Consider the following 26,814-nt stretch of genomic DNA (forward strand, 5'->3'; position numbering starts at 1 on the left):
TCTTTATCTCCCTTTACATAGTTCTGTATTTTTTATATTTTTGTTAATATTTTGCAGAATTAATTTTTATGATGATATTTCTTTTATTATTTTCTTCTGCTAAAAAATTGGTTCATTACATATAGGTGATGAAGTTCTGTTAGTGTTTAACAGATTTTTTAGTGAAAGAATCACATTGTTCCAAATAATATCAAAGGCTGTGTAATTTATATATTTTGTTAACAGTCGCATTATCATCGTGTGAATGGAGTTGGATGGGATTATGTTGACTCAAACATGGAACAAATTAAAACGGAACCGAACTTAGGGATCATTGACGTCATGATAAAAAAGAGACGCAGTATAAAATACACCATGATAGCTGTTGTAAGGCTTCAATAGCTGTAGTCTCTCCTTGACGCTCTCAAGGCTTTTTAAGAGAATTACATTTGATGAGATAAATACATAAATAAATAAATAGAAAGAAGTGATGGTAGAGTAGTAACAGGTTTGTGCCACAAACAGCGTAACTGTGATTAAAAAGAAACTTAACGATCCATGAAGCGATGTAATCGGAAGCTCCGGTGACACACTCCACCTTGCCGGCGCTGCTGCTCATTCTTCAATATTCTCTTAGCTATAATTTATTTGTTGTTTGCTATGCTTATCAGTTCACTTGTATGAGTTCAATTACAATAATTACAATAAGTCACATACACTTTGGTTGTATAGATACAAGTTTTAAATCTACTTATGACTTCACAGCTCAACTTATGCAGATAAAATTCACATTCCTAAGCACTTGTGATAATTTTGCATTCAGTGAACAAGGGTGAGTTCTTTTAAATTCATCCATACATACTTTACAAATGATTACTGTTCCGACAAAATAAGAGAAAATTACGTCTACTCCCTCTAAGATCCTTCAACATAAAACTTTTAATAAAGTTATAATTTTCAAGTTTCACATCACACATGACACATGCCTCGTGTGGAAAGAGAAAAGACAGTGACATATATAAAAGAGGGCACAGAACAGAGAGAGCATTGAGTAAAATAATACTGTTAAAAGAGAGTGAGATCAAGAAAGATCAAGAAAGTATAGCTTAGTTGTGAGGTAGTTATGATTCTGGTGTTAACTCAGTCCTGAGATCTCTATTTTCATACATCTATATATAAGGTTGAATTATATAGGCTTAATCTCTCTTAACTTAACTCATTGTATTTCATCAATTTAATCTTAGTAAAATTGAGTCCGCTCTTCTTTTAATTGATCAAGGTAACATTTTGCAACAGACTCCTTGGCTGATCGTAATTCCTATAAAATGGATTGTGGATTAGGTAAGACATTGTAGACCACACATTAATATAATAAAGAACAACTTGAGATTGAACATTTTTATTTTAAAATCTGCATACAGAGTTTTAGGAGAGAACATAAATTGAAAACACATCAGTTACATACACTTTCATGACGATCAGCAGCAACACGGTTGTCATTACACAAAAAGTATCAATTAATACCACCTGATTCTCCGACTGCTTCCTCAGCTCCTGCCAAGAATAAGATAGGATACAATTAACATGAGGAAAAAGAAGGGTAAGAAAGGAGGAGTTGACAGTGCTTAGAATATTGCATCCTTTTAAATTAATGTACTGTGTTTGATCTTTGAAAGCTTCAAAAATCATCAAGAAAAAATGGGACCTTCGGGGCACCAATGCCTAAGCCTTTCAATCTCTTGCTTTCAGAGGCACAACCCTCTATATATTCAAGATAAGAAAAAGTAAGACAAATTTTAAAAGCACCACAAACTCAAATAAAACAAATATCTATATCAACCCTGATGTATCTTTCACATAACTTTCTGATAGAAAATTACATTATATATCATAATTATCAATTAGATGTTATATAAATTTCACAACGAATAGGAAGTAAACAGTTGATCACATGAAGTTATATGAAGAAGCTGCAAATATCAAAATCAAATGTATAAGAAAATTATGAATATTACAACATGCTATCATATAATTTTCAAGCTTGAATTCTATAATGAACATAATAGGAGTAGAATGCTATAATGACAAAAACTAGTAATTAAGTTTGGTTAATCATAACATTACCTGCTTTTCTCTTAGCAGCTGCATTATCTGGCACGGGGGAGGACAAAAGCACCTCTCGATATACAAAAGAAAATGTAAGATCTGTATAAAAAGAGACAAAATATTTTTTGATTTATTAAAGAAAAATGAAAATTATGACTTCTGATAACTGGAAAGCATTCATACCGTGCTGAGGAGGAGCAGCAAATGATATAATATCACCACGGCAGACTTTGACAGCAGGACCATTCTTTTTAACCGACATCCTGTATATTGTGCAATGATTTGCACTAATGTTGTTCGAATCAATCTGGAATCGCACATCATCCACCAATCGGCCAATGCAGTGCTCATTGGCAGTTAGTAAAATATTAATTCCCTGGTCAGAATCAACCATTCAATCAAATCAAATCAAAATAAAGAGGAGTAATCGATATACAGAAAAAGAACAATAATAATTAGACGGAGGATTTATGTCTTTTAAACAAACTCGTATTTTCTGATTTTTTTATATATCTTTCTCTAACAAACTCCGACATGATCAGTTTTGGTCAAATCTTTTCAAGATAAAATTTTAAAATTTAAAATTCAACTAAAGATATCATTGTGACTTGTTCCTAATTAATTTAAATCAAATTTCATCTTAATAGATTTGATATGATATGATATGATTAAATTTAAATCAATCAGAACATAATTAATAGGTAATTCGCTTCCCTTAAATTATGTTCCACTGCTCTTTCTCTTCTTGAATATTTTCATTCTTGGCTTTCAAACAAGTAAGTCATCGTTGATCTTGATCACAATGGCTACAATGTCTAACGATGAGTTAATTGAGATATTGTCTTGGTTACCTGCAAAAGCAATCCACAAACTCAAATCTTCTTCAAAACTCTTTTCAAAGCTTCCAAAAACTTCATACTTTGTAGCAAAACAAGCAGAAAACTCATTGAAGAAAGATCGTTCTTCATGCTTCTTCATTCAAAGAGATGACATTCTGACTCACAACGACGGCCTCGAGTTGCATCCTTTGCCGGGAGAGGAACTTTCCTCGGGCGTCCCTGAAAACATGCTACGATTCATCGCAAGCTCGCGGCTCAAGATTCTAAGCTCAAGCAACGGTTTACTCCTTTGTGTTCATCGATCAGAATTGTTTATCATCAATCCAGCAACTTGTTACTTTTTATATATTCCCCTCCCCAACCACTTGCAGCAGCGAGGGAATCTTCATAGTTTGTCCATGACACTGGAATGCGACTCTGATGATTACAGGTTGATTCTTTTTGACAATGAAGAATGGAGTTCACATTTTGATTGCCATGTTTACAGTCATAAACAAGGTGCTTGGAGCTTAAGGAAGAACCGTTTCTTTGCTGGATCTAGGAATTTGAAATTTAACATGCCTGTGATTTGCAATGGCGCCATTCACTTCATCTCGGATTGCTCCAGATATCTTGCTAAAAATAGCACTCATTTTAGGCCTTATATCATGTCTTATGAAATCTCGAACGGCGATGAAGATGAAAACGTCGAAACCAAGTTGTTAAGGGTTCCTAAAGAAGCAAGAAGGGGCTCCCATGATTTCAGTTGCCGTATGAATATTTTCAAATGGGGAGAAGTTGCTGGCTATCAAACTATTTGCTTAGTGAGATTGAGAAAGCGTGTGTTTACGGTTTGGATTCTAACAAACTATGAGTCGAATTCGTGGAGAAGGATCTTGAAGGTGAGAGTGAAAGGAATGGGTTTAATGGAACAGAATCCTGAGATCAGAGGTTTTACCGTTTTGAATAGTGATCTTGTTTTTACTACGAAGAAAAAGGTCTATTCATATGGTTTATGTAGTGAGAAATATATGGTGCTCTCGAAAATTTGTGACCATAGGTGTGACTCTAGATTTGTTCATTTTATTCCTTATTCAGATACTCTTCGTCCATGTGGAATTGGTGCTAAAAGTTTGCGTCCTTATTTTTAATTAAGGAAACCTGACAAGCCAGAAAAGTTAGAATCAGTCACATTAAATGACTTAATTAGGTTTACATAATTAGAGGATGAACAAGACTCTGAATTTTATTTAATATCAAATATATTTAGATTCTGATTTTTTTTTGCCGTCGTTGAATTGATATTTTTTGGTGACTGTCGTTGAATTGATAAAATCCCATGTATGATTAACCATTTTAATTTTTATAATAATAATAATAATTTTCTCTTATTATAATACTGAGCATTTGATATTTTTTATTTAATTTATATTAATAATAACATTTTACTCCTACCACTATAATCTAAAACAACATGTGCAGTTATTGGATGAAATTTATACAAAAATCATGTTCTGCAACCGTTTCAGAACCCTCTTTCTTCCTATGTCATATATAAAAATTCAACCTATGTAATAATCCTACGCCCTTCATCAAAATTTTTCTTTTCTCTTCTCTTCAATATTGTCATACATTCGATTCTACCCTCTGCGTGTCCGAGTCAGTTGAACTGCATCTTTCTCTTGCTTTTCACCACAATTATATGCAGAACCTCCAAACTTCTCCCTCGAATCAGGAGCAACGATGCCAATCATATCCCGGAGTGCTGGCCGCTCATTCCGTCTAGCGGCAGCATCGTCGGTGTTCTGACTCTCAGCCACCACAATATTTGAATCATGCAATGGGCCACAACCTTCGTTATTGTCCCTGCTTGGAGATTCATTATCTCCATGCACAGAAGGGGCTGTACTGCAAGCCCAGCTGCCAGCAACTTCGGAAGTTAAAAGGTCTTCTGTTCTGATTGTGCCTCCAACTTCGGTATCCTCAATAAGTGTCTGTAGGATCATGTAATTGCAACTTTTTCAGTGTCTGTAGGATCATGTAATTGCAACGGATGCAAAACACGATGATCATGGGCTTGCTCCTCAGTTTCTTGTACATTTACATCATCATCACACTGCATATTGTACCATCTAGAGGACCATATTTATTCAAATCAACATGTTTTAAGCCATAATTTGAAGGACTTTCAGTTCTAGTACCGCCAGCACCTCCATCCATCATAGCTGTTGTGCCAGCACCATCAATATCAGAACCAACGCGCCTCTTACATCATGATCATGATCTGCACTGTTGAACTCTGGTGTATTTTGGCATTCTTGACTTCTCACCTCACAGTCATGTTTCTCAGTGACACTGCTTCATTGCTTGAGGTTTCTACTTAATCTCTGCTGCGTCTCTGTGTAGATGCAGTTGATCCTGCCTTTGCAGCATTTTTGCTATGGTATCCTTCAACTTCTCTCTCTCTCCCAGGGGTTCTACTAACAGTAATTGCTCCTGTTGCCCAGCAAACAGGATTTGTATCACCTCACATGTTGAATGAAATGCCCGAAGTTGTGTTTCCTACATAACATCGTTGAACATTAGTGGTCTAAAATTCTAATATCACAATGAAGTAAGATGCAGGTGAAGAAGTTGCATCCTGAAGCGGAGGTGTAAATCAGCATGTAAAGTGACTATTATACCGAAGCAATTTATGAATGAATACTGCATTCAGAAATTTTCATTGAAATAACAGAGTAAGAGTAGAGTGTATATATAAAAGAAATGTTTAGTAGTGCATATTCGAATCAAGACAACACAATTAATCATCCAGAAACCTGCATTGTTGTTTAGGCTAAGATCATAGCTCTCGAATTAGTAGTCAATAACTATAGAAATAGAACCTTATAATTTTGTGGTCAATTATTGACAGAGGAAGGGTGTATAAATAGAACAATTGTTTTTAAAGTAGCAATTAACTCTGAAGTTTTCACTAATAAGGCTCCCCAAACCCTACCCTTTTTTATGTCTATTTCTATGTCCATTACACTTCAATTCCGTTTTTCAGAATAGTTCAAGAAAATCCAATCAAAACCTATGAAAGTATACACTATTTATGATGATTCTAGTTAAAATTTCCTATTCTTATCAAATTTTACTCTTGACACAAATTGTTAATGCAACGAAAAAGAAACAAAGAAGCTGGAAGAAGTATTGCAACTTGAGTCTACATTGGAAAATAAGATGATCGTCTTTACTCATTCAACATAATTTTCAAATCATACACATCTCATTATTATAATAAATAACAAGAAATAATGCCTTACTGAAGCTTTAGCCTTTCCCTGGCACCTCTTAACCTCCGCCTCTCTGAATCAAGATCTTGCATTGCAGCATTTATCTTCTTTTTTCCTGATCAAGTTCTCCAATTTTCTGCTCCATGAAATACCATGTATGTTCAGCTAAATATTAAACAAAATATGATAAAGGCAACATGATTTTCACCATGAATAGGTTTAAGAGTGTGCCATAAAAAAACAACAAAAAGAAAAAGGTTTAATATATCTGGAGGTGCCCATAGTTTCCCTCAAGTTTCATTTAGATCCATATAGTTTAAAAGTTTGTAATTAATTCCATATATTATACAATAAATTTTAATCAAGTCCCTATAACTTAAATGTTTTTAGTTAAGTCTCTATATTTGACAAACATTTTTTAACAGGTCTCTTTACTATAAAACTTTTGTGATCAAGTCTGTGTGTTGTACTGAAATTTTCAAGAAAAACAGGGATTTATCATCCAGTATAGGAGCTTCATTGCAAATTCGTTTAACCAAAGGGACTTGATTTGAAAAACATGTCAACAGTATAGGAAATTGACTAGAAATTCTTAAAGTATAGAGACATGACTTGATTAATTATTCTTATATGATATAGAAACTTGATCCCAAACTTTTAAACTGTAAGGATGTAATTCATAATCAGGTACAACTACAGGTGTCTCTGGAGTAACCAAACAAAAGAGTTACCAGGCTACCTTTACTCCGTGTGCAGTGGTCAGCCTCTCTTCATGTAATCGGTTTTTCAATTGGGGAACCTTACTATTAGAGACAATTAGCTTCTTCTTGGTATCCTCCTAAAACAGGAAAGAATGAAGTGAAAAAAGTCTTTATAAAGTACATAAGTTGTGGATTTCTTATGTCAACAACCAAAATCTAAACCATACAAGATTCAACGTCAACATCTCGATGAGCAAACGCCTTTCTCTCTCAGACTCCTATAATATACCAAAGGGACAGACAGCTTGTAAGCTTCTTAAAATGTAGAGTACAATTTCTTATTCCTTTATTATTAAGAACTATCAAACCTGAAGCTTATTTATTGTTTCTTGTAGCTCTTTTTCTCTTTTAGCAGCAGCATCAGTGAGTCGTCTCCATTCCTCCTGTTCCCGAGAAACACTTGAACCATTTCCCATGGCAGGTTTCTGTTCTGTGGTGACTCTGTCAACAACCCCTAGCTAGTTTCTTCTGTTTCGGATCCACAGTGTTCTGTATTGCTTTGTGATTTTAGTTCCTGTACAATAAATCATAAATTAGGCACCACGCTGTATCTTGCAAAATAACAAAAAGAATCAACAGAATACAGAGAAAGATGTTATGAATCAGATATGCTTTTCTTTTAGATTAAACATTTTTTTAGAATCTATAGCATGCTGAATTAAAGATCACATATGCTTTTCTTCTAGGTGAAGATTACACACTAATAGAAACAAAGAAAGAATAAATTAAGACAGTTGTTGAAGGATTTCATATAAATTTCTTGACAAGACAAGAAAAACCATTTTTATTAGGTTTCAGAATTAATAAAATATAGATTTGTTACAAAATTTATTTTGAACTCTAAAACCATTCATCAATATTCAACAACCCAAACAGCACCAACAAAACAACATCGTTCAACAACTTGCTTAACTTCATCTTGTCTTTTAAGAATAAGCCCATAACATTATAAAACAATGTAAAATTCTAATGACCCTGCAAAAGTTGATATATATATATATATATGTATATATATATATATATATATATATATATATATATATATATATATATATATATATATATATATATATATAGCTTCAAGCATAAGATGCAAACACTATAAATAGGATTTCAACACTGAATTTGGGATTCTCTCCCAAGTGATATTCTTCACTCCTTAGTTTCAGATAGGATGGGAGTGTCAATGAGGAGAGGAACGAAATGCTATTTGTTGTTTAATAAAATTCTGTTGGAGTTTATTTTTACCATAATAAAATTTAAAAGTAACTTAACTAATGATCAGAGACGAGTATTTTTATAAAAGTACCCATGGTGGACATTGTTAACTTCCACCATATTGCAGGTATATTCACATCTACCTCGCCATATCTTAATTGAACCATAGCAAGTATAATACCTTTCCTTTATCTCACCAGAAATCCCGACAATTGCATATGCCGTTCTTAAAATGATGGAATCGACTTGCATCTCTCACTATTATCTCCCTATTTGTTATGAGTGTCATAAACTTTATTGCAGAATGGCAGTCAACACAAATTCTCAGATTTTTTGTAACTAGAATGGGATTGGAGGGGCTGATATTAAGAAGTCCAAATGCAATGGCTATTTTTTCACTATGATATAGGAGAATCTGTTCTTTCTCCTCTTCTTCAACATCATGGAGAACAAAATTACAATCTGCACTGTATCCCAGCCTTTTCATTTGCACTAGCAGCTCCTGTAATTTTTTATTTATGGATGCTGATTGTGGATGAGATTGATCCCCGCCAATAAATCCATGGATTACGCTAGAGACCTCAACCCAACTGCATCCCGGGCTTTTCTTGTAACCTTGATGCTGTTGTATTGTTCTGATTTGTGCTGCATCGTCCCATTTCCCAACAGAGCTATAGATGTTTGACATAAGAACAAAGTTTCCTGTACTTTCAGGTCCTAGCTTCTGGATCCTCTTTGACACTTCTTCCCCCATTTCAATATTTCTGTGGGTCCTACATGCAGCAAGCAATGCACTCCATACACGAACATCAGGCTCGAATGGCATCCTTTGAATAAAGATGTATGCTTCATCCAAATTTCCTGCTCGGGCGAGAAGGTCCACCATGCAAATATAATGTGCCATTCTTGGAGTGATGCTGAACTCTTGGTTCATGGCATTAAACCAATATTTCCCTTCCTTGACAAGCCCTGAATGGCTGCAGGCAGATAAAACAGCAACCAAGGTCACATCATCTGGCTTCAAGCCTGAAAACTGAAACTCATGGAACAAAGAAAGTGCCTCTGCGCATTGCCCATGAATACCATAACCAATTATCATTGTATTCCATGAAACCACATCCTGTTTATGCATCCTATCAAAAACTTTCCTGCTGATATGAATCTTTCCACACTTTGAGTACATGTCAATAATGGCATTACAGATGGACGACTCTGACGTGAAGCCCCGAATGACTGAGTATCCATGGCAACAGGCCCCATGTTGTAGAGCAGCCAAATGTGAACAAGCTGGTAGAAGGGCCATCATGGTTGCCAAATCTGGTTCAAATCCAGCCAACTGTATCTGGCGAAAAATAAGTAAAGCCTTCTCAGCATGGCCATTTTGCACACATCCTGACATGATACCACTATATGAAACTGTATCCTTTGAGGTCATTTCCTCAAGAAATCCGACTGCGTCCTCCATCATCCCACACTTAGCATACATTGATATGAGTGAGTTTCCTACCGTTGTATCTAAGTCCATCCCTGATTTAATCATGTAACAATGTAAGCTTTGCCCCTTGTTCAAATCAGTAAGCTTAGCACAAGCTCGAAGTATGCTTGCAAGAGTAACTGGTGTAGGGTTTAACTCATAAACATGTACCATCTCATCAAAAAGGGCCAATGCATTTGTCATGAAATCACAGGCAACATATCCTCCAATCATAGCACTCCAACATATCTCATTCTTTTGCTTCATCCGATCAAAAATCTTCCGGGCATAAGACAAATGATGGCATTTAGCATACATATCCAAAAGACCAGTTCCAACAACAACACTGTCACTGAACATTTTCCTTAAAGAGTAACCATGGATTGCCTTCCCCTGGCTTAATGCATTAGCTTGTCCAACTGTGGGTAAAACTGCTACAATAGTTGAAGAATTGGGAACTATTCCTGCTTGTTGCATTTGTACAAGTAACTCCATAGTTTCATTGTGAAGTGTATGCAGTGAAAACCCAGCAATGATGGCATTCCATGCCACAATATCCCTGCTGGACATACAATTAAATAAGGTTTGTGCTTGAAACAAATCTCCACATTTGGCATACATGTCAACCAAGGCTGTGCAAACATAAACGTCCATTTCGAGACCAAGTTGCTCGGCATGCTTGTGGATTTCTTGCCCAACTTGTATATCTTGCAGAGCCGAACAAGCTTTGAGAATAAAAGGGAAAGTGAATTTGTTGGGTGTCACCCAAAGTTGCAGCATCTTATAGTACAAATCTATGGCTTGTTGAAAGGGTCCATTCCAGGCATAAGCTCTGATCATCATGTTCCAACAAACAACACTTGGGTTTCGAATTTTCTCAAACACTTGGCGGGCAAGTTGGACTTCATTACATTTAACATAGAGATGAGTAAGCTTGTCAAGGATAATGGAGAAATCTTTGATATTAGAATTGTTCTTAATGATATGTTGATGTATAATCTTCCCTTGAGAAAGAGATTTGGATTGGATGCAGGATTCAAGTTGGGCCACGTACCAATGATTTGACTCAAACTCATCTCTCAACTGGAATCTATTACAACATAATCCAGGAATTACCTTTTTAAAACCTGGAATCTTCAACTTGTCCCCTACTTTTAATAGAAACATGCTTGCCTTAAGAGGTTCACCATTATACAAAGAAACCACAAAGAGGAGTAGGGAAGGAGAGGAAGATTAATCAGACAAAGATAAAAATAAGGTTATTTATTTATTTATTTTGCTTCTTAGTACAACACATTTGGAAAGCGTTTGGTTGAGTTTTGACTTTTTGACAGCTAACGCAATTTGATCCTCTCCATTTTTTGTAACAATCGAGAGAGAAAGTATGATTTATCACCATTAATTTTATAAGTGGGACCAAAAATAAATATAAAAGAACATAATAGAGGGTTAAAAATCATACTTTATACTTTTAATTTTTTTTAATAATTGAGAGGATCAATTTCCGTAAATCAGATTACAAAACTTTTCTAGAAAACAACAATCACAAAAAAAGTAAAAATAAAAAAAGAGAATCTATTCATTTATAATTTATATTATGTAAAAGCTTGTACCAAAGCTATTTTTTTCTATATGAAAACAATAATAGTGTAATACAATGAAATTGATAGATGAACAAAAATTTTACTGTTATGGTGTCAGTATAAATCAGTATAAATCGTAACTTCTGCGTTTTACCATTTTCAATCATTTTTTACTTTTTTTTTGTTTATCAAAATAATAAAACGCGACTTCCATTTTATTGTTTTCATGTTTTATTTTTTTTTGAAACAACAAAATGCAACTGCGTTTTTTGGGGTGTCAAAATTTTTTTTGAAGGACGCGAAACGTAACTTGCGTTTCTAGGAAAAAAAATATTTTAATCAAGAGTATGTCTGTATATTTTTTGAGACGATAATAATAGTTATCATTGGTGCCGGCGATATTGAAAAAATTATACTTATTCTTTTTCTATGTACTGAGTTAGAGTTTAAAAATTATATTTAAAAAAATAATAATTTTTTTAATTTTATTTTAGTGAAAAAACCTCCGTATATGTCATAGTTGTATTTTTTTACAATTACTTGTGTAAAAAAAAGTCGAAATAGATAAGGTTATACCAAACACACAAGAAAGAAGAACACAGTTTCGTGTACTGAATGGCTCTCCTGACAAACGCGCAGCTATTGTAGTTTTTGTTTTTTCTGTCTCAAAGAATGTAACATGCTTTTTGCAATATGGCAGATCCATATTTGTGGATTACACACCATGCACCAATAATACTATAGGAAAGTTTTCAAGTGGTCCAGACCACTTTTCTGGATCTCTGATGATCCATGTACGGCCGGTCAGGTTTTTTTAGTTTGTCCTGTAGCGGTTTGTGAATTTACGTTAATGTCCCTGGACAAAGGCAAAAATGACGACAGGAGGAGTGCTCAGCTCAAAGGAAAAATGAAGCCGAGTAGCCCAGCCCCTCAGCAAGCTGGCGTAAGAGTTAGAGTGCTTGGGCTGTAATACGCTGTCGTTTTGGAAAACCCCATATGCCCTAATCTGATAGTGTGGTCTCACCCATGGAGGCTTCGAGGCCGTCTTCATCCCTCATCGTTTGTGTTGTTTGTGTATGTAGTTAAAGTGACTGTGGCCTTCGACTTGTGGATCCGTGATAACGGCGGAGGTTGGATTCTTAGTAAATGGTCATCGCAGCGGAGGCCTTGTTTATCTCACCCGCCCGATCGCACGAGTTCTCACCATAGATCGCGGGTCGTGTTAATTAAAGGCGGTGGACATCGCGCAATTTTTTCGTCGACGCGTGGGTCCGATCGCCCTGTGTAAGTCCGTCGACGCGTGGAACTCATTCTGCCATTTTCCGTTTTGTTTTCAATTTAATTTCTCCATTGTGACATTGTTGCTGAAAGTTTAACCTGTCTCTGAAATAATGGAGTTTTTACTACCCTAATTTGATGTTGTTGTTGTTCTTGATAATTATGAAAAAATATTGTATGATGTTGTTGAAAATTTGTGTGATGTGTTAATGTTGTTTTAACCCCATTCTTGATCTAATGAGATGATTGAGCAAAAATTGTCGTCTGAAAAAAGTTGAGGCAATTGATTTTGTTGCTTAATCCGGTTACAAACCCTTGAATTTGCTGCTCCAAAGAATGCGTTATTGTACTTTGTTTTTTTATGAAAAAGCCGTCGGTATTTATTTTTTTACAAATTGCTTTGTACCTACCTGTATTGTTAGTAATGTTAGGAGTTAACGGTGAACGTGTTTGCTTCTTTGTGTCGTAGTTGTAATGCATGTGGTGTTTTTGGAAGTTTGTGTATGTAGTAGGCAAGTGGAGGCTGTGAGGATGTTGGAAGCATGTTGGATAGTAGATGTGGTGGTAAAGTAAGGGTTTTTGATGTATGTAAGTGTCATAATTTTTCATTGATAGGCTGAGTCAGTTTTGATTCGGGCAAGTTGATTATAGTAACTGTGGCAAAGAAGTTTGTGCAATCCCTAGTTTATTGTTTGTTATAGTTTGACATGTTTGGCTTTCAGGTAATAATGGCATCAAGTAGCAAGTTTTGCAAGGATGCGTGTATGTGGAATGAGCCTCTTTTGGACAACTGGATGGAGGGCAATGCTGGTGTGTCGAATCCACAGGTACGACGGGTATACGTGCCAATCTGTATAGTGTGTGAGTGGAATCGAATTGGATGGGAATGGTCTGTTACACCAGCTGGGTGGTATTGTTCATGGAGTTGGTTTTACTCTTAGCAGGGGTGAGGGATATGCTGTGAGAAGTTATATTCTATGTGGTGACTATGATGTGATGAGTCTGATGCGTAGAACATTGCATCTGCAAAATATACATTGAGACTAATTTAAAATGCAAGGCTTTGATGTTATTTAGTGTTAATATGCATGGATATGCAATATTTAAACAGAACGCATTCCACATAATGCCAGCTGGTAGCATAATGTTTGTCTTCTTATTTCAGGACACAATGTATGATACCAGAGTGGAGGAAGATGCTGAGTCATCCGACTGGGAAGGTCGGGGGGCTTTAATGTTGCCCGTTTTTTTGGGTTTGGATGGGTTGCGAGCTGAAGATGTTCTTGAAATGGAGTTCTCTTCACCTCAGGAGGCTAGCGGCTTCTATAACAATTACAGCCGACTAAAGGGCTTTGCATCAAGGCGAGGCAAGACGGTTAGAAACACTGCCGGAGAGATAGTGCGGTACACGTTTATTTGTAATAGGCAAGGATTTCGAGAGAAGAAATGGTTGGAAAAGGTTGATCGCAAAAGGGAGCATAAGACTGTAACCCGATGTGGATGTTTGGCGGAGATGAGGATAAAGAGGAAAGAGGGTAGTGGGAGGTGGTATGTGTCGTGTTTTGTCGAGGAGCATAACCATGAACTTGCGTATGGGAAGCTTGTTGATTATCTGCGGTCACACAGGAAGATATTTGAGGTAGAAGTTGCTCAGCTAACAAGCATGAGAGAGATTGGGATTAGCATACCTAAGATTTATGAGTCCTTCGCAGCACAACTAGGGGGTTTTAACCTGGTAACATTCACAAAGCAAGATATGTATAATGAGATACGGAAACAGAGAGGTCTGCAAGGCGGAGACGTAAGTGCAGCTGTTAGGTACTTGGAAGGTCTGGCACGCATGGATGGGAAAATGTTTTGGCGGTACAAGTTGGGATCAGGGCAACACCTATGCAACTTGTTTTGGAGCGATGGTCGTTGTCAGGAAGATTATGGGATATTCGGCGATGTGCTAGCATTCAACGCTACCTATGGCCGCAACAAGTACAACCTACCTGTTGTAGTATTTTCCGGAGTAAACCACCACAACCAGACATGCGTATTCGGAACAGCAATGGTGTCATGCGAATCGCAGGAGTCATATATTTGGGTTCTTCGCCAGTTTCTGGAATGCATGCAAGGTAAGGCACCGCAATCAGTCATCACGGATGGCGACCCGGCCATGCGTATAGCAATCCGCACCGTTTTTCCTGACGCACATCATCGGTTGTGTGCCTGGCATCTGCTGAGGAACTCGACTGCTAACATAAGCGATCCGAGATTCACACAAATGTTTAGACACTGCATGCTGGCAGATATGGAAATCGAAGAGTTCGAAGCGTATTGGGAGTCAATGGTCAATGAGTGCGGTGTCAGGGAGGTTGAGTGGGTTAAGGACTTGTACACCAAAAAGCACGCTTGGGCAACCGCATACATTCGTGGTAGATTTTTTGCTGGAGTACGGACAACCTCTAGGTGCGAGTCACTACACGCCAAACTAGGGAGGTTTGTTGAGAGCAGGTACGGGGTGTTAGAATTTGTCAGAAATTTCCAAAGGTGTGTGGATTTTCTGCGTGACACCGAGGATGAGCTAGACTTTCGTTCATGGTACGGAACACCTGTGCTACAAACGGAGTTCGTTGAGCTGGAAAAGTCTGGATGGACTATGTTCACCCGCGAAATGTTTCTCAGATACCGGGATAGCCTGAAACGGTGTGTTCGTGTTAGAATATGTGAATTTGATGACAGTGACAACCCTCATGCATATACTCTTCAGAAGTATCGGAGGCCTGAGATGAATTGGAAGGTTTATAGGGACCATATCTCGAACAGATTTACTTGCAGCTGCATGCGTATGGAGTCGTTTGGCATTCCTTGTGTGCATATCCTTTCCGTTTGTGTAAGGCTAGACTTGGTGGAAATCCCTGAAAGCCTGGTGCTGCGTAGGTGGTCTAAGGCAGCCAAATTGGAGATACATAACCAATGTGGTGAGCAACACACTGCTGAACCAAGTGTGACCTATAGGACACGATTGGGTGCTTTCTCCCAGCTGTGTAAGCGTTTAGGGCGCGTTGCTTGCATGAGCGATGAAGACTTCAAGCTTTACTCAAACAAGCTTATGAGCGATGCTCTGTTCCTTGAAATAAAGTACAGCTTAAGACCATTAACGGATAATATGACAATAGCAAATGATTGCGCGGTGAAGGACCCCATTCGTGTCAGGACTAAAGGCACGGCTCGGATGAGTCAAGCAAGCGGTTCTGCGCCGAAAACGAAAAGAAAGTGCAGCACATGCGGGAAGCTCGGGCACCGGAGGACTAGATGCCCCAACGGAGGCGCGCAACCTTCAACGAGGAACAAAGAATCACTTGCTGGGAGAAATAAACGCAAGCGAACGAAGGTTACCACCTAACTTATTCCTGCATGGTCTATTTAGTATACGACGTTACCAAATAAAACTAACTCTATGGAACGGTTTAATATTAATGGCATTTAAATCTCTGAACTCAACTAAACGGTCTTTTTGGAGCAGCAGTAGTTATTTCATGATTATGTTCCTGCACATATTTTTTCAAAAAATTTGAGAAAATTAGTGTGTGCGTAAATAAAATACAGTTAGTGATTAATGCACGCAGGCCATTCTCTATGTGTAAATTTTTTGATTCCCACTGAACTGTGTGTTAACATGTTACATGTTTTGCCGGTATATGCAATGCCCAACGATGGTGAAGAGGCAGTCCTCGTTTTAATAAGATTAAACTCACAAGATACTACTGGGCTTTTATTAAGGCAACGTCTTTACAAATCGTTCATGCTAATCATTGTGTGCATAAGTATGATTTAGCCACTACAATGTTCATGCTGCAAGGCGTTCCCTTATCATTGCCTAATTAGTGTGTTAACAGCTATGCGGTTTGACATGCTTGTTAATATGCAACAGGTACCCGTCGTTGTCCCAGATAATTGTCCGCCTGAAAATGCATGTCAATCTGGATGCGACATATGGGAACAATTTTCGCTTGCAGACCCATGACGACGGTCAACTTAGTTGTGAGCTGTTATTCCAACTACGATGTTAAGGACGACATGTTAGCCTGAAACCGATTATTATCTGAGTTCTTATGTTTGCATATAAGGATATTGTTAATAATAAACTGGTAAATCTAATTTCTATGTTATTTGGTGGCTACAATGTTAGACTCTGCTCGTACTGACGTTTATTCGTAAGAACACTAGGTCAGTTGTGGTTTCTTATTATAAATTCCATAATGGACGGGATTATGCGGATTAGTTGTATTGTATGTGCTGTATTACCCATGATTTTGACGTTATGCGTTGAGGATTCATGCATGAAGGTATCGATTTAGGTAATGTAAACCGTGATGTGTTCCCATATGGCCCCAAAAGTGACATAAATCGTGCATGAAGGTTTGCCCTTTCACCCATTTGGGTTTATTAATATTTATATATTCAACGTCATAACCGGTAAACCGTTTCAGATGGGGTTTGTCCAGTTACCTAATGATCGGTGTTTCTTTGGTCCACGAGTACACCGATCCAGATTCAGTATTTTAACTATATGCATTCATACCCTTATAGTTAAAAAAAAAATCATGTGAACAATTCATTAAATGCAGATATTCTAATATGGCTTATTTTTCCTTGTTGCAAACATATATAATCTGAAATTTTATTTTAATTGGCTTAAAAAATTTTATATCTATAACATTCAAAAATAATGATGCTTTAGCCTAAAAGAGCTGATTGTTATTGTTAAATATCATAATAGGTTACAGTTTCAAAGCAATGAAATTGAAATGTAGGAATATTAAAACTTTAGTAGAATAAAAAACCTTTAATCTATCACAGCTTGCATTTACGTTAGTATTACTCTAAACAGATTAAGGTATGATTATTAATAGTGAACCAACATTTATTCTTTCCTAAATGTTATTCATATAATCAATAGTCGTATGGATGAACGAGCGTTGTGTCTTTTTAATTAGATCTAAAATTTATTCCAAAACTATTTTTATGATTATCATTTCATACCATACCGTAATATTGCTTCAGAGTGGATATAGCAACAATTAGATATCATCGTTATACCTTATCTTAATGAAGGGGAGTAAAATCGACTGACAGATTTTGATCCCTTTTCTTGTTCGACTACCATGTAACAAATGCAAAATGACACAGGTCCTGCTATTACTTCTAAAATAGCTATAACTTCATTCATTAATAAACTCCATACGGTTCACATAGTTTTCCTAGCAAAAGCAGCCAGCAGGCATATATAACATCAAGGGCAAGGAAATTGCCATAACCTACGTACAAATACGTTTTGGCCATAGATCCCCATTCAATACCAGTAGGTGTACCTCGGGGGGTGTGGATGTTGTGCTCTAGTCTGTCGACAGGACCACTAGTATCCACACTCAAAAGTAGCCATCAAACACATATAGAACCAGACATACATATACCACACAGTACGAAATAGAAGTTAGCCAAACAACTAATACGATTTCTACTTAGATCACAGTTTCCTGCTTGTAATCAAACGTTAATCTATAACAAAATGCAGTAGTGATTTGTGTTTCGACCAGATTTCGAAAGTTTTTCAGTCCTTCATGCGAATAACCTTCCTCCACGCTGCATCTGCCTTGGAGACCACTGTTGCCTTCACCTCGTTACAATCCAAAAGGACAATCTTTGTTGCAGTTTTCATCCTTAATTTCAACGGGTCCATCTGCTTGTAAGGAAAATATAGGGTCAAAATGCATGTACTCCTTCGTAGGGACACAACATGCTAACATAATGGAGGACGAACCTGCCAGGGAAGGTTTGAAACTTTGAATTTGCCTTCTGTTTGGATCCAGTTCAAAATCCACAAACATGAATCGTCGCTGCAAATTCGGAACATGTCATTTCAATCACGAATTCCCTCGGGCATGTAGTGATGACAGGTTATAAAAGAAATCATTACCATTCCTGGTAACTTGGGACTCCATCGGGATACTTAATTGGTCCCCAAGTGGTCGGATCAGCACTAACATGGGAAAAGCTCAGCATGTTAGATTCCAGCATGAAAAACTGGGCGAGCAATAGTAGCTGCATTCAAGAAAAGCAGAGGGGGGTAAGATGGCACGGAATGATAACCGCATTCACGTCTGTAAAAGTTATTGAAAATTTGCAGTGAGGTAGAATGTTGTGCAAATTCTATTAGACTAACAATGGTTCGCATGTTGCGTTCCCTCCGCTCCTTGTGCTCTGGAGCTCTCGTCACATCTAGGCAGTATACCCTCCCATGCTTAACGTCCACCACCATCAGGTACCAGGTGTATGTTTTTTCGCACACCGGGACCAAAACCTGTCAACACAGAAAAAATTAATGCTAGGCTATAAGTTGAATGAAAAATGGTAAAATTTGGAGTTAAAGGTTACGTTAACAACGTGTTCGAGACGACTAGTTGCCGGCATCCATCTGTTCATGTATTTTCTCCTAATGACCTCGAATGGCCTCATAGCTATGACATCATCGGCAAACACCGAAGGTGTGTACCAAACACGAGGTGGCAGAACGCAGCAGGCTCGCATGGACGCGCTCATGAGGATTATGTTCATAATCTGTGCACAAAGGAAAACAACTGTGTCAGTGTTCTTATCTATCTCATCTTTCTAATATTAACGGCACCGTCGGGTTGTACTCACGTCAACATTGGGCATATAAACCGGCGATAACGAATGGAATCCTGCTCTAGGAACTTCCAATGTTGAGAACTTGAACAGCATTTCCCTGGAATTTGGGAAACAAGATTCAGTTCCATTACAACGTTATATACAAAAAAGATATTAGGTACATTATAAAGATTCTAATAACCACAGATTATCCCTACAAATATTGATCATTTTTTCCAAAAATGTAAGCGGCCATCTTGCATTCGTCAAGTGTCAGGTCCATGTGAACGGTTGGCCTAAAAACCATTTGGAATCCCTTAAGAAGAGGCAATATAATGTTAGTTAGCCACAGGATACGATGTTCTAATAAATTAAATGCGTAATTAGTAGTATACTGAGCATTCAACGGTGGGGATTCTTGCCAGTGGAATTAATAGAACGGGAGACTCCATTACGTTCATCATTCCATACGGTTTGAATGCACTCCTGGTGGACGAAATTGTGATCACTGTTCTTTGATTTGCATTTAATGTAGAATTGTGGAACTTAGGATTTTTGGCATGAGTGGACACAACTCCGTTCAACTAACCAGCAAGTGTACTGGGTCGTCCAAGTAATAAACCTTACGTGAGTAAGGGTCGATCCCACAGAGATTGTTGGTATGAAGCAAGCTATGGTCATCTTGTAAATCTCAGTTAGGCAGATTAAAGGGTAATTGTGATTATTGGAATAAATAATAAATAAAAAGGAATAATAAAAGGGATAGAATACTTATGCAGATTCATTGGTGGGAATTTCAGATAAGCGGATGGAGATGCTGTAGAGCCCAAGGATGCCTGCTCTCCTACTGCTTCTACTCAATCCTTCTTACTCCTTTCCATGGCAAGCTTTGTATAGGGGTTCACCATCAGCTGTGGCTACTTTCATCCTCTCGGGAAAATGATCCTATGCAGTTGTCAGTCGCACGGCTAATCGTCTGGAGGCATCACCCATGGTTGATGGCTACATCCCATCCTCGCAGTGAAAACTAATGCTCACGCACTCTGTCACAGTACGGCTAATCACCGGTTGGTTCCCGCTCCTACTGGAATAGAATCCATTGATTCTTTTGCGTCTGTCACTAACGCCCAGCAGGTTACAAGTTTGAAGCACGTCACAGTCATTCATTACCGGAATCCTACTCGGAATACCACAGACAAGGTTAGACTTTCCGGATTCCCAGGATCCTACTCGGAATACCACAGACAAGGTGAGACTTTTCGGATCCTCATAAATGCCGCCATCTATCTAGCTTATACCACGAAGATTCTTTTTGGGAATCTAAGAGATACACATTCAAGCTCTGTTTCATGTAGAACGGAAGTGGTTGTCAATCACGCGCGTTCATAAGTGAGAATAATAATGAGGGTTATCTGACTCATCACATTCATCATGTTCTTGGGTACGAATGAATATCTTGGAATAAGAATAAAAGAGGATTTGAATAAAAGAAAGTAGAATTTCATTAATACTTGAGGTACAGCAGAGCTCCACACCCTTAATCTATGGTGTGCAGAAACTCCACCGTTGAGAAATACATAAGTGAAAGAGGTTCAGGCATGGCCGAATGGCCAGCCCCCCCTAACGTGATCAATGATCTCCTAAGATGAAGAATAAAACAAAACTGAGACCAAAGATGTCTAATACAATAGATAAATGTCCTATATATACTAGACTAGCTACTAGGGTTTACATGAGTAAGTATTTGATGCATAAATCCACTTCCGGGGCCCACTTGGTGTATGCTTGGGCTGAGCTTGATCAATCCACGAGCTGAGGCTTTTGTTGGAGTTGAACTCCGAGTTATGACGTGTTTTGGGCGTTCAACTCCGGATCATGACGTTTTTCTGGCGTTTAACTCCAGACAGCAGCATGAACTTGGCGTTCAATGCCAAGTTACGTTGTCATTCTTCGAATAAAGTATGGACTATTATATATTTCTGGAAAGCTCTGGATGTCTACTTTCCAACGCCGTTGAGAGCGCGCCAATTGGAGTTCTGTAGCTCCAGAAAATCCATTTCGAGTGCAGGGAGGTCAGATTCCAACAGCATCAGCAGTCCTTTTGTCAGCCTTCTTCAGAGTTTTGCTCAAATCCCTCAATTTCAGTCAGAATTTACCTGAAATCACAGAAAAACACACAAAATCATAGTAAAGTCCAGAAATGTGAATTTAACATAAAAACTAATGAAAACATCCCTAAAAGTAGCTCAAACTTACTAAAAACTATATAAAAACAATGCCAAAAAGCGTATAAATTATCCGCTCATCACAACACCAAACTTAAATTGTTGCTTGTCCCCAAGCAACTGAAAATCAAATAGGATAAAAGAAGAGAATATACTATAAATTTCAGAATGTCAATGAATATTAATTTAATTAGATGAGCGGGACTTGTAGCTTTTTGCTTCTGAACAGTTTTGGCATCTCACTTTTTCCTTTGAAGTTTAGAGTGATTGGCGTCTCTCAGGAACTTAGAATTTGGGATAGTGTTATTTGACTCTCCTAGTTAAGCATGTTGATTCTTGAACACAGCTACTTATGAGTCTTGGCTGTGGCCCTAAGCACTTTGTCTTCCAGTATTACCACCGGATACACAAATGCCACAGACACATAACTGGGTGAACCTTTTCAGATTGTGACTCAGCTTTGCTAAGTCCCCAGTTAGTGGTGTCCAGAGCTCTTAAGCACACTCTTTTGGATCACGACTTTAACCACTCAGTCTCAAGCTTTTCACTTGGACCTTCATGACACAAGCACATGGTTAGGGACAGCTTGATTTAGCCGCTTAGGCCTGGATTTAACTTCCTTGGGCCCTCCTATCCATTGATGCTCAAAGCCTTGGATCCTTGCCACCCTTGCCTTTTGGTTTTAAGGGCTATTGGCTTTTTCTGCTTGCTTTTTCTTTTTCTTTCTAAATTTTTTGCCAATTTTTTTTTCACAAGCTTTTGCTTTTTCACTGCTTTTTCTTGCTTCAAGAATCAATTCATGAATTTTTCAGTTCATCAATAACATTTCTCTTTGTTCATCATTCTTTCAAGAGCCAACAATTTTAACACTCATAAACAACAAGATCAAAAATATGCACTGTTCAAGCATTCATTCAGAAAACAAAAAGTATTGTCACCACATCAATATGATTAAATTAAATTCAATGATAAATTCGAAATCTATGTACTTCTTGTTCTTTTGAATTAAAACATTTTTCATTTAAGAGAGATGAAGGATTAATGGGTTTTATTCATAGCTTTAAGGCATGGTTACATACTAATGATCATGAAGTAGAGACACAAAACATAGATAAACACAACATTAAAAACCAAAAACAGAAAGAAATAAAGAACAAGGAATGAATCCACCTGAGTGAGGGTGACGCCTTATTGAAGGTCCCATGGTGCTCTTTGAGCTCCTCTATGTCTCTTCCTTGCTTCCATTTGAATGATTCCTAGTAATTTTGGTGTTTCTACCCTTGGTTGCTTCCAATATTTGTGTGGAGGACAATTTATCCCCTGAGGTATCTCAGGGATCTCTTTGATTTGCAGCCACATGTTCTACCACTGAGCTATGACGGCTTATATTCTTTTCATCTCCCAAGACTCAGAGGTGGAAGCTTTTGTCTTCCCTTTGAGGTTTCTCTGGCCTTAGGTGCCATTAATGGTAATGGAAAAGCAAAAAAGCTATGCTTTTACCACACCAAACTTAAAATTTTGCTCGCCCTCGAGCAAGAAAGAAAAGAAAAGTAGAAGAAGAAGAAGAAGAAAATGGAGGTGAGTGAGGGGAGATGGATTTGGCTATATGGGTGGGATTGGGTGGGGAAGAGAAGTTGAATTGTGAAGGTAGGTGGGGTGTATGGGGAAGAGTGGGTTGATGTGAATGGTGAATGGGGTAATTGGGAAGAGGAATTGAGGTGATTGATGAAGAATATTGGGAATTGTGACATGGGGTATTCAAATCACAAAAATAGGATTAAGAGGTAAGGTGGGAATATGGTAGGTGGGGATCCTGTGGGGTCCACAGATCCTGAGGTAAGGATCCTGTGGGGTCCACAGATCCTGAGGTGAAAAGAAATACCATTCCTTCACCCTATAGGCATGTAAAATGCCTTCATGCATCATTCTGGCGTTCAAACGCCCATTGGTGCATGTTCTGGGCGTTCAACGCCCATGTAATGCATGTTTCTGGCGTTGAACGCCAGTTTCATGCTTGTTCCTGGCGTTCAGCGCCAGTTTGTCCTCTGTGTGCACCATCCTGGCGTTTAACGCCAAGTTGTTGCTTGTTTTGGGCGTTCAGCGCCAGAAAGATGCTCTGTTCTGGCGTTGAACGCCAGCCAGATGTATCTTACTGGCGTTGAACGCCAGTCTGCGCTACCTCTAGGGTGAAAAATTTTTTTCTTCTGTTTTTGACTCTGTTTTTAATTTTTTGATTTTTTTCGTGACTCCTCATGATCATGTACCTACTAAAACACAAAAATGACAAAGAAACAAAATAAAATAAAATTAGATAAATAAAATTGGGTTGCCTCCCAACAAGCGCTTCTTTAATGTCAATAGCTTGACAGTGGCTCTCATGGAGCCACAAGGTGATCAGGTCAATGTTAGTGTGGTGTCCCAACACCAAACTTAGAGTTTGGATATGGGGTTTGAACACCAAACTTAGAGTTTGGTTGTGGCCTCACAACACCAAACTTAGAGTTTGACTGTGTGGGCTCTTCTTGACCTTGAACTGAGAGAAGCTCTTCATGCTTACTCTCTTTTGTCACAGAGGGATGGCCATGTGCCTTAAACACAAGGTAGTCCCCATTCAATTGAAGGACTAACTCTCCTCTATTGACATCTATCACAGCTTCTGCTGTGGCTAGGAAAGGTCTTCCTAGGATGATGCATTCATCATCTTCCTTCCTAGTATCTAGGATTATGAAATCAGCAGGGATGTAAAGGCCTTCAACCTTCACTAGCACATCCTCTACCATTCCATAATCTTGTCTCATTGACTTGTCTGCCAATTGTAATGAGAACAAGGTAGGTTGTACCTCAATGATCCCCAGCTTCTCCATTACAGAGAGTGGCATAAGATTTATTCCTGACCCAAGATCACATAGAGCTTTTTCAAAGCTCATGGTGCTAATGGTGCAAGGTATTAAGAACTTGCCAGGATCTTGTTTCTTTTGAGGTAGAGTTTTCTGAATCCAATTATCCAGTTCACTAATGAGCAAGGGAGGTTCACTTTCCCAAGTCTCATTACCAAATAGCTTGGCATTCAGCTTCATGATAGCTCCTAAATATTGAGCAACTTGCTCTCCAGTCACATCTTCATCCTCTTCAGAGGATGAATATTCTTCAGAGCTCATGAATGGCAGAAGGAGATTTAATGGAATCTCTATGGTCTCTATGTGAGCCTCAGATTCCTCTGGATCCTTAATAGGAAACTCCTTCTTGCTTGAGGGACGTCCCAGGAGGTCTTCCTCACTAGGATTTTCGTCCTCCTCCTCCCCTATGCATTCGACCACTTTGATTAAATCAATGGCCTTGCACTCTCCTTTTGGGTTTTCTTCTGTATTGCTTGGGAGAGTACTGGGAGGAGTTTAATAATTTTCTTACTCAGCTGGCCCACTTGTGCCTCCAAATTTCTAATGGAGGATCTGGTTTCATTCATGAAACTGAAAGTGGCTTTTGACAGATCAGAGACTATATTAGCTAAATGAGAATTATTTTGTTCAGAGTTCTCTGTCTGTTGCTGAGAAGATGATGGATATGGCTTACTATTATTCAGCCTATTGCGTCCACCATTGTTAAAGCCTTGTTGAGGCTTTTGTTGATCCTTCCAGGAGAAATTTGGATGATTTCTCCATGATGGGTTATAGGTGTTTCCATATGGTTCACCCATGTAATTTACCTCTGCCATGGCAGGGTTCTCAGGATCATAAGCTTCTTCAGAAGCTGCCTCTCTAGTACTAATGGATGCATGTTGCAATCCATTCAGATTTTGAGAGATCATGTTGACCTGTTGAGTCAACATTTTGTTCTGAGCCAATATGGCATTCAGAGCATCAATTTCAAGAACTCCTTTCTTCTGAGGTACCCCATTATTCACGGAATTCCTCTCAGAGGTGTACATGAACTGGTTGTTTGCAACCATGTCAATGAGTTCTTGAGCCTCTTCAGGCGTTTTCTTCAGGTGAATAGATCCACCTGCAGAATGGTCCAGTGACATTTTCGAAAATTCAGAGAGACCATAATAGAATATATCTAATAGGGTCCATTCTGAAAACATGTCAGATGGACATCTTTTGGTTAACTGCTTGTATCTTTCCCAAGCTTCATAGAGGGATTCACCATCTTTTTGTTTGAAGGTCTGAACATCCACTCTCAGCTTACTTAGCTTTTGAGGAGGAAAGAATTTATCCAAGAAGGCAGTGACCAGCTTATCCCAGGAGTCCAGGCTATCCTTAGGTTGTGAATCCAACCATATTCTAGCTCTGTCTCTTACAGCAAAAGGGAAAAGCATGAGCCTGTAGACTTCAGGATCAACTCCATTCGTCTTTACAGTCTCACAGATCTGCAAGAACTCAGTTAAAAACTGATAGGGATCTTCAGATGGAAGTCCATAAAACTTGCAGTTTTGTTGCATTAAAGCAACTAGTTGAGGCTTAAGCTCAAAGTTATTGGCTCCAATGGCAGGAATGGAGATGCTTCTTCCATCAAACTTGGACGTTGGCTTTGTGAAGTCACCAAGCATTCTCCTTGCATTATTATTATTATTTTCGGCTGCCATGTCCTTCTCCTGTTCGAAAATTTCTGAAAGGTTGTTTCTGGATTGTTGTAATTTAGCTTCTCTTAATTTTCTCTTCAGAGTCCTTTCAGGTTCTGGATCAACTTCAACAAGAGTACCTTTTTCCCTGTTCCTGCTCATATGAAAGAGAAGAAAACAAGAAAAGAAAAGGAATCCTCTATGTCACAGTATAGAGATTCCTTTATGTTAGTAGAAAAAGAAAGGGAAGAAGAGTGAAGAAGAATGGGTAAGGATAGAGGTGGTGATTTGAGATGAAGAGAAGTGAAGAGAATTGTTAGTAAATAAATAAATTAAATAGAATAAGAGAAGAGAAGAGAAATTTCGAAAATAATTTTTGAAAAAGAGGTTAGTAATTTTCGAAAATCAAAGACAAAATATAATTAAAATTTAAAACAAAAAGAATTATTGAAAAAGAGAGGGAGAATTTTCGAAATTTAGAGAGGGATAGGTAGTTAGTTGGTTTTGAAAAAGATAAGAAACAAACAAAAAGTTAGTTAGTTGATTTGAAAAAGATTTGAAATCAAATTTTGAAAAAGATAAGAAGATAAGAAGTTAGATAAGATATTTTGAAATCAAATTTTGAAAAAGATAAAGTTTTTGAAAAAGATAAGATAAAAAGATAAAAAGATTTTTAAGAAAAAGATATTTTGAAAAAGATTTAATTTTTAAAATTACTTAACTAACAAGAAACTACAAGATAAGATTCTAGAACTTAAAGATTGAACCTTTCTTAACAAGAAAGTAACAAACTTCAAATTTTTGAACCAATCACATTACTTGTTAGTTAATTTTAGAAAATTAGATATAAAAGATAAGAAAAAGATTTTGAAAATATTT

General features: G+C 37.7%; 3 protein-coding genes and 1 non-coding gene across 5 annotated transcripts; 2 read left to right on the forward strand and 2 right to left on the reverse strand.

Annotated features, from left to right (window-relative positions):
- The first annotated feature begins 2,887 nt into the window (after positions 1 to 2,887).
- On the forward strand, positions 2,888 to 4,054 carry LOC140184220 (uncharacterized). Its single transcript, XM_072234529.1, has one exon. The coding sequence runs from the start codon at positions 2,888 to 2,890 to the stop codon at positions 4,052 to 4,054; it is 1,167 nt and encodes a 388-aa protein (XP_072090630.1).
- Positions 4,055 to 4,284: 230 nt separating this feature from the next.
- LOC112797304 (pentatricopeptide repeat-containing protein At3g16610-like) lies at positions 4,285 to 10,922 on the reverse strand. Of its 2 annotated transcripts, none has more exons than XM_029297949.2 (6): positions 8,342 to 10,922; positions 7,251 to 7,456; positions 7,110 to 7,160; positions 6,921 to 7,019; positions 6,212 to 6,317; positions 4,285 to 5,465 (listed from the first exon to the last, which is right to left on the reverse strand). In XM_029297949.2, exon 1 carries the CDS (start codon positions 10,799 to 10,801, stop codon positions 8,354 to 8,356), a length of 2,448 nt encoding a protein of 815 aa, XP_029153782.1. In that variant the 5' UTR covers positions 10,802 to 10,922; the 3' UTR covers positions 4,285 to 5,465; positions 6,212 to 6,317; positions 6,921 to 7,019; positions 7,110 to 7,160; positions 7,251 to 7,456; positions 8,342 to 8,353. The 2 variants fall into 2 exon arrangements, with proteins under 2 accessions (XP_029153782.1, XP_072092068.1); XM_072235967.1 differs by having other exon boundaries at positions 6,913 to 7,019.
- Positions 10,923 to 17,715: 6,793 nt separating this feature from the next.
- Positions 17,716 to 19,294, reverse strand: LOC112797305 (uncharacterized). Its single transcript, XM_025840156.3, has 6 exons — positions 19,186 to 19,294; positions 18,928 to 19,101; positions 18,707 to 18,844; positions 18,461 to 18,585; positions 18,305 to 18,380; positions 17,716 to 18,223 (listed from the first exon to the last, which is right to left on the reverse strand). Exons 1-6 carry the CDS (start codon positions 19,264 to 19,266, stop codon positions 18,095 to 18,097), a joined length of 723 nt encoding a protein of 240 aa, XP_025695941.1. The 5' UTR covers positions 19,267 to 19,294; the 3' UTR covers positions 17,716 to 18,094.
- A 6,162-nt stretch (positions 19,295 to 25,456) lies between these two features.
- LOC112798398 (small nucleolar RNA R71) lies at positions 25,457 to 25,560 on the forward strand. Its single transcript, XR_003200010.1, has one exon. It is a non-coding gene; the product is annotated as a small nucleolar RNA R71 (small nucleolar RNA).
- The last annotated feature ends 1,254 nt before the right edge of the window (positions 25,561 to 26,814 follow it).

Source organism: Arachis hypogaea, chromosome 4 (genome assembly GCF_003086295.3).
Source record: "Arachis hypogaea cultivar Tifrunner chromosome 4, arahy.Tifrunner.gnm2.J5K5, whole genome shotgun sequence".
NCBI classification, from domain to species: domain Eukaryota; kingdom Viridiplantae; phylum Streptophyta; class Magnoliopsida; order Fabales; family Fabaceae; genus Arachis; species Arachis hypogaea.